Source organism: Rhinoderma darwinii, chromosome 3 (genome assembly GCF_050947455.1).
Source record: "Rhinoderma darwinii isolate aRhiDar2 chromosome 3, aRhiDar2.hap1, whole genome shotgun sequence".
In the NCBI taxonomy this organism is placed as follows: domain Eukaryota; kingdom Metazoa; phylum Chordata; class Amphibia; order Anura; family Rhinodermatidae; genus Rhinoderma; species Rhinoderma darwinii.
The window spans coordinates 149,852,329-149,864,341 of NC_134689.1; the positions used below are offsets into that span (position 1 = coordinate 149,852,329).

Here is a 12,013-nt window from a genome sequence, read left to right on the forward strand (position 1 = left end):
AAGACTCTACTGACAGCGGCTCCTGTGTGCATTTAACATACAGGATAACCCTAATACTGATCACATCTAAACTCATGAACTTAGATGTGATCGGGTTATCCTGTATGCTCGAGGCACAGAGGAGCCACTGTCAGTCCAGCCATCAGTCTAGCTGACTGATGGATTTGGCTTACAGTGGCGCGATGTAGCTTCTGTCAATTTGATAAAGGTATATAAACACATACATTTCATAAAAAAAAAAAAAAAAGGCTACAATGATCTACATAGCGTTTAAGTTTAACCTGTGATTGACTTTCACATATATACTATCCTATGTGCTAATTCTGTGTTATTCTTCTATATAGGAAAGATCAGAATTTGCTGTCCCCTGTAAATTGCTGGTATTTACTTTTGAACCAAGTGAGAAGAGAAAGCAAAGATCATGCGACACTGAGTGATATTTACTTAAACAACGTTATAATGCGATTCATGCAGATAAGCGAAGATTCCACCAGGATGTTCAAAAAGGTATTTAATACAATCTCTTCCAGCATCCTTCCATGCATGTCACTGTATAATGTTAGGATCATCTTCCACTATTGTCCTAGATCAGTGTCTGCCATTTGGTAGTATTGAATTTCATGGTCTAGTGTCCAGTGGCATGATTTTTTTCCGGGGGTTTTAATTAGGTGTGAATGGGTCCAAGTGCTTTGCCTATTTCTGAATGTCTAAGGACTGGCGCTTAACGCAGAATTTTTCAGTGAGTAATGACATTCACTGGTTTTCAGCATGGAATGTGTGGTCACATTACCGGCCAGACCACGGTCAACATTTGGGAAAGTTTCTAAATTACGTATTATGAGATGGATAGACTGTGGCGAAAAGAGAACTGTTCATGCATGGCTCTTTTGAATAAAGATGCCAGGAATTCAGGCAGATCCCAATCAAAGTTATCTAGAGAAAATATCACATAATATAATCTAGTGTAAAAATCTGTTCATTTAATGGTTCTAAAATTATTTGCGCAAAATTATACAAAAATAGCTTTTTGATGTCTGACTGATTTTGCCTTTTTTTTTTTTTTTGAAACTTTTTTATTGAGATTTCCATATAACTTTAACATACATATAATACATAGCAGAAATGGACAATACATAGCATTATTCATACCCTGAAACTGGTACAGCTATGATACATATTCTTTCTTTCGTTGATAAGTCCAAACTTTTCTAATTTATAGAGCTATTGCAGCTTTGATGACAGATTATACTTAAAAAACCAAAAACATTTAACACGGTAACTATGGTAGCCTAACTAATAATTTCTCATTTGCCTCTTCTCCTGTTTCCATTTATGTCTTGCTTTCAATGTGTTCCTATCTGACCGTTTGATTCTGCAGTTTTTAGTCTCCCTAATGCCCCTTTGATATCTTCGATGAGATACAATTTAGTTTGTCTGAAACCTTCCATCGTTTTGCTATATCGGAGTCTGGCATTTGTTCTAAGAATGGCTTCCATTTTTAAAAAAAATTCGCCGTTCCTTGTGCCTCAATGCCTCCATTCTGTCCGAATGTAAATATCTATATAGTTGCTGGACTAATTGTTCCAAATTCGGGGTGTTAGTTTCCAGCCAATTTTTCAGAATGCACCTTTTGGCTACAAGTATTATGTGTGCTAACGGCGGTATGCGTTGCAATATTCCCTCTTCTTCAGTGTCTAATAACGCTATCGAGTGAAATAATAACAGCGTCGGGTTCAATGGAATAGTTTTACCCCATAGCTTCCTGATATATGCCAATACTTCCGTCCAATATCCCTGAGTAGCCGAACACAACCAGATACCATGATATAAGTCTGTGTGCGGTTGAGCACACTTTGGGCAGGAATGTATCCTATTTGGATTTCCATCTGTGGGCGGTATATTAAAAGCATAAATGGCTGCATGCATCAGTCTAAATTGTGTCTCCCTCCATACTTCATTAATCACATGCTTTCTCACTGTTTGCCATCCCTCCAGTAGCTGCTCATTTATATCTGGGGTTTTGAAAATACGTCTCCAATATGGGAATTGATTTTTATTTTCTAGTCGTACATAAATACCTTTCATTGCCCGATATAATTCCGACAAGGACTTCCTATGGGAATCTTCTCCCACTAGTGCATCAAAGGGGTTGTCTATTATTTATTTTTCTAAATTCCCCACCAGCTTCGTACAAAAAGCTCTAATTTGCAGATATTGCAGAAAATGAGTTTGCTGAATCCCATATTCACTCCCCAGTTCTGGTAGCGTCTTTAACCTCGGTTCCGTCACATGCAATACATGTTCTACTGTGTCTATCCCTTTGTTTTTCCATGCATTAAATAGACTACTAGACTTCCCCGCCGGAAACCGGGCATCAGTCCACAGGGGCAAATACTTAGACAACTGGAAGGAAAGGCCCTGCTTTTTCCTCACTTCCTTCCAACACATTATTGTGTCACGTAATATGACTGAGGACTTGACCTTTTGAGGTAGGTGTCCTAGCTTAGTGTGTAGCAAAGCCCGGAGATCATATTCTCCCGCCAGAGCCGACTCCAAGTCTCTATTCGAGTAGTGACTAGTTTTATGTATCCAGTCCAGGACATGGTGGAAAAGGCTAGCTATATTATACCCTCTCAAGTGTGGTATGTTCACTCCCCCTTGCCAATGATATCCCTGTAATTTTAGCAATGACACTCTAGGGCGCTTATTCATCCATATGAATCTCGTTATAGCCGAGTTAAAGGCTTTTACATCTCTATGCTTTAGCAACAGAGGCAGTGTTTGCAGCGGATATAGTAATCTCGCGAAGGAAATCATTTTGACCAAATGGCATCTCCCAAACATGGACAATGGTAAGGCCATCCATCTTTGTAATTCTACTTTTATTTTGCTGAAAATGGGTTCGTAATTCAGTTGGTATAGTGTTCCTGTGCTCCGCCCTATATGTATTCCCAGATATCTTATTTGTGATATTTCTATTTTAATTCCAAGTCGTTGGAGGTTCTCGTCTGCTGTGTGATTATGATGCGTTAGACCTAAAAGTTCACACTTGCTTGTGTTAATTTTCAGTCCCGCTTGTTTTCCATATTCCTGAATCACTTCAAATACTCTAGGCAGGTGTCTGGACGGATGGGAAAGAAATAACAGAATGTCATCTGCAAAAACCGCTGTTTTGACTTCCACTTCGCCTACCTGGATCCCTGAATATATCTGCCCTCGCTCCAGGACCTTGATTTTGCCTTTTGTGTTAATTTTTTCAATGATACAATGCAAAGTAGATGAGGACCACCAAGTCAGAAGGGGATTTGTCTCTCGCATAGCTTTCGCATAACGCCATAGATTGGGATTTACTGGACCACATGGGATTTGATCCTCTTATCGCCTGCAAACAATGTGTTTCTTCTAAACCTTTTTATTTTTTTGTATCCAGCGAATAACTGGTTGTGATATTCCCCTTGATGGAGATCTGACAGTCACCATTATCACCATTCTTTTAGTGTGAAAACTATTATCTCAGAGAAAACCCCAATGGGGATAGGAGGTTAAGATGTGAGTGATTTTATTTCTATAAAAATAATCCTTGAGAGTAAATAGCCTACTGGACCAATTGATCTAGTTTTAATATTGGCTAGGTTTGGGGTCCAAATATACTATATATGTGCGTGGACATATGTAAGCGGGCAAATCATGCAAGAGTAATCGGTACATTCAGTTTGAAACCGATATCAAAGCTTCTTGAAAATAGGCTCCCAGGTGAACCTTCAATTCCTTTAACTGGTTTGTGGTTTTTGTCCAGTATGAACATTCATCATATAATCTGTACACTTAACTCCTTAGTGACCACTAATACGCCTTTTTACGTCGGTCACTAATGGACTTTAGGCTAGGCTGACGCCTTTTCACGTCAGCCTAGTCTAAGTCCTGCACGGGTCTCCCGTGCAGGCAGGAGCCGGGGCTCTGCTGTCTGATGACAGCTGAGCTCCTGCTCCAACGCCCGCGATCGAAGTTTACTTCGATCACGGCCGTTTAACCCGTTAAATGCCGCCGTCAATAGCGACCGCGGCATTTAACTTTGTTTACAGAGGGAGTGCGCTCCCTCTGTCACCCATCGGCGGCCCGCGAATGCAATCGCGGGTCTCCGATGGGGTGTCATGGCAGCCGGGGGCTTGATAAAAGCCCCCAGGTCTGCCCTGGACATATTCCTGTTAGGACGCGCCGGAGGCACGTCCTAACAGATTGCCTGTCAGATTTACACTGACAGGCAATAATGCTCTGGTATACGAAGTATACCAGAGCATTATAGCAGCGATCGGAAGATCGCACAGTAAAGTCCCCTAGTGGGACTAATAAAATAAGTCATCAAAGTGAAATAAAGATTATTAATAAAAAGTACAGTAAAAAAATAAATCCATTTTTTTTCCATAAAAAGTGGTTTTATTTAGTAAAAGTGTAAAAAAAAAAAAATAAGTACACATATGTGGTATCGCCGCGACCGTAATGACTCCATTAATAAAGTTAATATGTAATTTTAAACCGCAAAGTGAACACCGTAGGAAAAAAAACGCAAAAAACCATGGCGAAATTGCAATTTTTTTCCATTGCCCCCCAAAAAAGTCATAATAAAAATGAATCAATAAGTCCCATGCAGCCCAAAACAGTACCATTCAAAACTACGTCTTGTCCCGCAGAAAACAAGCCCAAAAAATCACTACATTGATGGAAAAATAAAAAAATGACAGCTCTTGGAAAGCGACGATGCAAAAACAAATAATTTTAGTTCAAAAGTGTTTTTATTGTGCAAAAGTCGTAAAACATAAAAAAAACCTCTACATATGTGGTATCGCCGTAATCGTACCGACCCATAGAATAAAGGTAACATGTTATTTACGTCGCATAGTGAACGGCGTCAATTTAAAAACGCATAGAACAATGGCGGAATTTCAGTTTTTTTTTATAATCCCCCCCCAAAAGGGTTAATAAAAGTTAATATAAAAATTATATGTACCCAAAAATGGTGCTATTAAAAAGCACAACTAATCCCGCAAAAAACAAGTCCTCATACAGCTATGTAGACGAAAAAATAAAAACTTTATAGCTCTTTGAATGCGACTATAGAAAAACTAATAAAATAGCTTGGTCATTAGGGCCTAAAATGGGCTGGTCACTAAGGGGTTAAAGAGGCTCTGTCACCACATTATAAGTGGTGCTGTAATGTAGATAACAGTGGTTTTTTTATTTTAAAAAAGGATCATTTTTGAGCAAGTTATTAGCAATTTTAGATTTATGCTAATTCGTTTCTTAATAGACAACTGGGCGTTTTTTACCTTTTGACCAAGTGGGCGTTGTAAAGAGAAGTGTATGACGCTGACCAATCGGTGTCATACACTTCTCTTCATTCATATTTAACTGTACGAACAGCACAGCATGACCTCGCGAGATCACGCTGTGCTATCACATACACCCACATTAACTTTACCGAAATGTCTTGAGAGTGAATGGACATTGCCTCCAGCCAGGACGCGATGTCGATTCACACTCCCGACACTTCGGTAAAATTGTGTGGGACTTAATCACAGTGTGAATGGACATCGCGTCCTGGCTTGAGGCAATGTCTATTCATTCTAAAGACACTTCAGTAAAGTTTAATGTGGGTGTATGTGACAGCACAGCGAGATCACGCTGTGCTGTGAGTACAGCTGAACATGAATGGAGAGAAGTGTATGACGCTGATTGGTCAGCGTCATACACTCCTCTGTACAATGCCCACTTGGTCAAAAGGTAAAAAACGCACCGTTGTCTATTAAGAAACTAATTAGCATAAATCTAGAATTGCTCATAACTTGCTCAAAAATTATTTTTCAAAATAAAAATCTGGTGACAGAGCCTCTTCAAAAACCAGATTATAAGTGCCCTATCTCCTACATAAACTGAACAGCGCCCTAATGTAGATAGCAACAGTGGTTTTTATTTTGAAAAACGATCATTTTTTACCACGTTTTTTCCAACTGGGCGTTGTAAAGAGGAGTGTATGACGCTGACCAATCAGCGTCATACACTTCTCATTGTTCCACTGCACAATCACGCTGGGCTGGAAAAATGAAAAGTGTATGATGTTGCTAAGAAAGTCATTCGCATAAATCTCAAATTGCTCATAACTTTGTCAAAAATTATCATTTTTCAAAATAAAAACCACTGCTGTTATCTACATTACAGCGCCAATCAGATTATGTAGGAGATAGGGCATTTATAATCTGGTGACAGAGCCTCTTTCAGCCCTGTCAACTGCTAAAAAAAAAATAAATAATAAAATAAAGTCTGGTAGGAGAAAAATAAATTAAAAAAAAGGCACAAATCTCAGGGATAGACTGAGGCCTTATTCACACGAGAGTATCTGATTTGCATCTGTAAAAAACAGGCCGTTTCTCATACGTATGAATGGTTTCAGTGTGTCATCAGTTTTTGTTGTCCATGTTTCTCCTCTTCAAGTGCTTCCTGCTTTCCCATTTTTTTTTTTTTTGCATTTCTTTTGCAACTGATCCATGAAAAACAGACTTCACGTAGATATCGTCTGTGTGCTATTAGTTTTTTTTTCACACATGCATATACTTTATTGGATTAGTCTGGTCCACAAAAATAGACCAAAGTAGGGCATGCTGAGAAATTCTCAGAATGGAAACCCACTCCATTTAAAAAAAAAACTGATGTGTGAACAGCCCGATTGACATGGACGAGAAATGCATTGGCGTAAGGAAGGAAAACGTTGAAGCTATGAAATCAGGCAGTGTCTATGCTTCATTTTTGTGCTGAGGTAAATTACCAACTCAATGTAAGAACTGCAGTCTCCCTAAGAATAAAATAGAGCTGCTTCTACCGTCTTCCGTTCATGGCCAATCGGATTACAGTGAATGGGGATGCCTCACCCTTGTGATCGCTGGAGATCTGACCACTGGTATAACACTTATCACCTATAGGTGAGAAATGTTTAAGCTGAGGAAAACCCCTTTAATTTCTGCAGTGTGCTATAAATGTGGGCACCACAACAATCAATAATGGCAATAGGAGTCCAGTCTCATTGGGGGTTAAAGAGAAAGGGAAGAAAATAAACCAGCTCCCTCTCTTGGATTTTCCATCCTCCTGTTCGAGGTTTCTAATTGAAATTCTGAAGTGATCTCCTTTCTTGTTTCTTTTCAGTATGCCACATGCTTAGACATGCATTCAGATGAGCACTGCAATGCATCCTCAAGGCCCAAATGATGGGGTTTCCAAGGACGTGGCTTGCTTGGAATTCTTCCCACTCCTTCCAGCGTCTTGTTTGCATCTGTCATCCCTCGCTATTGGTGATGTTAAATGCTGTGTTGATTGGAACACTGTGCTCTACTTACTTCCAATAGAACCACTGCAGCCAGTTAGCATTCTGTGCCCAGTGTTGCATGGAGGGCCGGAAATAACAAGGAATGTGCCCCAAAAAATAGGACTTACTATAGCCACGCTGTGCTCCGTTGTTAATTGTACCAATCTCCCTGTTTAGGCTTTTTTCCTTTCCTGTGCCTTTTTCTCTAAATGTAACAAGTGAGCCTTTTATTTACGGACACAACTGTTAACCACTTAAAGACCAGGTTACTTTAAAGTCCTAATAACCGGACACGTTTATAGCTTGTTTTTTTTTTTTTTTTTCTCCGCTTTAATGCTTTGCTCTCAACCAAACGTTGTATTTTTATATTTTTTTATTTTTTATACAATGCATCCATCAATCAACCCATTACACGCATTGGAGGACACTTAATTATACATTATTGAAACCCAAAAGTACCAGAGCACATCTGCCCTGCCCTGTGACAGTTGTGACCCTCATAGTTGCTCTATATTTTCTTAAAGGGGTTTTCCAACCCCACTGCAAAAATTTTCAAAAGGTCTGGCCGCGCTACAAGTGTTTCAGCCTTATTTAGATCCATCATTTCTGGTCCTCTTAGGTTAGAGCCCCCACAATCCATAGCACTTGTTTTTATGGTATCATTACCCACCAAGAACATTTCCTCAGTTAACTAACAGACCATCCACTCTAAACTCCCAGCAACATCTAATGTTCCATAATAACATTGCATTGATGTGATTGGATGCTGGCAGCGCATTCGCAGTAGATACATCAGGATTTATGTAAAGAGCGAGCACAGATGCACTAGGGGGGATAGGCACTGAACATGCGTGGAGCTAAGAGCGTTGCTTTAAATCACGCATGCTCTGAGGATCTGAGCTAACCCAGACCATCTCCTGTAAGTGACGTCACTCATGACAAGCTGTACATTCCAGAGGCCAGAAAAAGTATTTTGCAAAGAATGAACGGGACGTCACCAGAAGTTTCAATATCACCGTGGGTCGGTGTCACAGGACAAGAGGGCATTTTCTTAAACATAAGTGAATTAAAAAGTGTGTTGAATTGGCAGCTGGAGGTATATAGTCATTTACATTTCTAGTCCCGGAAAAGATCTTTAACCCTGCAGCTCTGCCCACATACTAGAATTCCAGGGAGTCACATGATTACCGTGATTATTACAAGTAGTAGGTTGAGGCCACATAAAGCAGCTGTGATGTGGCTAAAAAAATGCACTTGCATTCAGTTTTGGAATCCTCGTTTAGGTCTATACAGTTATGCAGGTAAACCGGGACGATTACAGAAAAATCTCATGCTGACCGTTTTCGGCCACACTAGGCCCATCCTGTAGCAGCTACGTGTGTTCTTACCTGCACTTCTCCTGTCAACTGTAATCTAGGCAAGTAATTTAACGGGGAACCGGTCACCAGCATTTCACCTATTAAACCAGCAATGCCTGGTGGAAATGAGTGAAATGTCATTTTTATGTAACCTATAATTATCTTCTAAATCGGCTCTGTTCCTCAAGACTTTCCAAGTTAACTCCGCCTCCTTACTTTTGATTGTCAGCTCCTCGTCTCCCCCCAGCACACATGAAAACCCACGCTTGCGCATCGATGTTCCGGTGCGTGCACACATTGGGACACCATAGCGGTGCATGTGTAGTAACTTCATTTGAGGTCCGGACTAGGCAGGGAAGGATATCGGACCACATATGACGGGCGCATGCGCGCGATCTCAGACGAGATTTTTGCATTCAGGGCGGGCCAGTTTTCGGTGGTAGGCGGGCATAAGAAGAGGAGTATTAACATATGAGGCGCAAAATATTTGCACACCGTTCTTTACAGTCGGAGGAGGCGTGTAGGAGAGGGGATAATGGCAATGAACTCTTGACCACATCGGCCAGTGAGGGGAGAGTAGAGTTCAATAGGGGAAATGCTGGTGACCGGTTCCCTTTAATAAGTCAAGTGATACACACTTGGAGTGTGTATATGTAAAACGGGGATACGTGTGGAGTATTGTAAAGAGGCCATCTTTTCAGAAATGTATTTGTGGTAAAAAAAGAAATTCTACTGCTGCCGCCTTCTCTCCTAGATGCCTGTCCTTGAGTTATATCTTTGTGTGTGTGTGTGTGTGTGTGTGTGTGTGTGTGTGTGTGTGTGTGTGTGTGTGTGTGTGTGTGTGTGTGTGTGTGTGTATCTCACCACTAGAAATTATCCTACCAAAATAGCGTTTAATCCGTAGTAGAAATATACACTTAACTATAGTCGTCTATGGACCCCTGGTTGCCCACACATTTGGCAGTGCCATATTTTCTATAATCCTAGTCAGACAATTAAGAATGAGTAATTTCAGTAGCATGGTTGTGCTACTAGAATTCACCCCATGCAGTTTAGGGGCTAACTTCTATTTCATGGTGATGGACAACCTTCTGAGAAATGTTTTGATTGTATCAGAACAGAAGATTAAGGTACGTTTATATGAATGATATTCATATTAGCTGTCCTCAATACAATCGCTGTAAACAATCGAGTAGCGATTCCAGATAAGTATTTGCACACAACGTTATCTTAAAAACTTGTTTGGTTCTTGTTTACATACCACAATGTCAGAACGGCCAGCGATTTTATGTTTATGTACGCATAAACGCTTGTAACCTATATAAAATAGGCGATTAGTCAATTTTTGTTAGCATTTGAATCTGAACGATTATCTGCTTGTATAAATCGGCTTTTAGGGTAGAGGTCTGCCAAATTTTGCTGGACATACTCAAACTGCCCTGTATTTCTGCTGAGACCTTGTCTTATTTGCTGGGTGCCCCTTCCGGTGATACACAGAAAATGTGGAGATGTCTATTTAAAGCTTAACTTTTAATGGATCACAGATAAAAGCAAACCAATTCGCATTAGTCTCCAAATCAATGTTGACACAACAAATAAATACTAAAAGTGAGGTGCACCTATGTGAAGTACCCAAAAAATACAATATAAAGGGTGCATCAGATGAGAGTTCATATATTAAAAAGTAGAATTATAGTCAATCGATTGGTCTGGTCTTACCCAGTTGATAAATTCAAAGTGTATCACTCAGTAGGATAGGTCTAGAGGTTGAGTGCAGGAAACGTAGATTTGTTTATGGACACACAAGGTGAGGTTTGCCCATCTCTGGGTGGTTTGCCTACTAATTTGACACGTGCTACTTTTTTTTTTACCAGAGTTTTATATAGCAAAATACATCACCCAACTTGGTTCCCTAAATTTAGAAGTACCTAGTTCGAGTGCTGTAGGACAGCGGACATCATCTTCCTTCAAAGTGCAGTGGGTGGAAGTCCTGTTGGTACACATAATTGGGTACCCTCAGCCTTTCCACACAATATTGAGTGACACTGCTGGATCTCTACAGTAGCATGATAATCAAGTGGTATGTCCCTCTGGCAGCGGTTTTGCTGGTAGGCATTTGCCCAATTAGCTATTTAAAGGGAACCTGTCACTAGATTTTAGGGCACTTAATAACGCACATGTCATTAGGACGATAAACCCCACAGTATAAACGTGCCCATCTCCAAACTATCTGTTTTGTCTAAAAAGAAGTTCTAATACAGCCTGCGCTGTGCCTGCACACAAGCGGAGGTCAGTACATCTGGACATGTCTCGTAATTTACATACAGCACACAATGTATTATCACTTCTTTTTAGACAAATTGCTAAAGCGGACCGTTTTGAGAGGGGCATGTTTAGGACGATCATTATAACATTATGCGGGTGGTTTAGTGCCCTATGACCGTTTCCGTTCAAGCACTGCCCAACAAGCTTGTATTTTGTCATATGACTTTCCGTATAATGCCTTTACCGGAGGTTTTCAATGATACGTTGTGTTTTAGTTGAATAAATTCAATAACTGTTAACTGATGATCACAACCTAAATCTGGAAAGGTATGGAAATTGACACAAGCCTTGCAACATTCATTTCACCCAAAGTAACATTCGTATTAAATGCTAAAATGTGAATGAAAACAAATTGTGAGTTTGGAGGCTTGACCGAATAATTGATCTAAACCGGATACTTCTATACAATGTGAGGATGTTTGAGTGAAGAGCTTACAGCTTTAGGCATCACATACCTTTGCTTGGGTGTCATAACTTCATGCTCTCTCATCATGATCCTTACTCTTTCATCTTCCAGCACCAGCTGTGTTTATTCTTGACATATAAAACCATGGACATTTAATAACCCACACTGGGGTAACTAAACTAATAGACTCTATGAAAGATGGACATGGATATTTGGTATGCATTTATAGCAAGCAATCCTTATTTATACAGTAGGTCTGCCATGTCTCGCCTCATCATGCAGAATCTGAGGTGGCAGTGCCACATTGCAGGAAAATTAAGTAGGCCAAAAGCACATTTAGAGTGATCTAGACACTTTTAGGCATAAACTAAATCAGGGATTTCTCTGCACAGTGGGAGAGGAGTGGAAGAGTTGTCACAGTAATTGGATGCCAAGGAGAACTGACAGAGGGAGGGTTGAAAAGAAGGCTGGAGTGATTACATACAGACATATTTGTAGAAACTGCTATTAATCAATGACAGGTAGCATGTCTAATTGGAAGTATGGCCACATGCACACGACTGTTTTAGTCAG

The 12,013-nt window shown here is 40.2% G+C and overlaps 1 protein-coding gene across 5 annotated transcripts in view; it reads left to right on the forward strand.

Moving 5' to 3' along the window:
* SRGAP1 (SLIT-ROBO Rho GTPase activating protein 1) overlaps nt 1-12,013 on the forward strand; it is a 182,765-nt gene that overhangs the window by 77,781 nt on the left and 92,971 nt on the right. For all 5 annotated transcript variants that reach the window (XM_075856867.1, XM_075856864.1, XM_075856863.1 and 2 more), the window contains exon 3: nt 345-507. In XM_075856867.1, the coding sequence (XP_075712982.1) occupies nt 345-507 (163 nt within the window). The remainder of the gene's footprint in view (nt 1-344; nt 508-12,013) is intronic.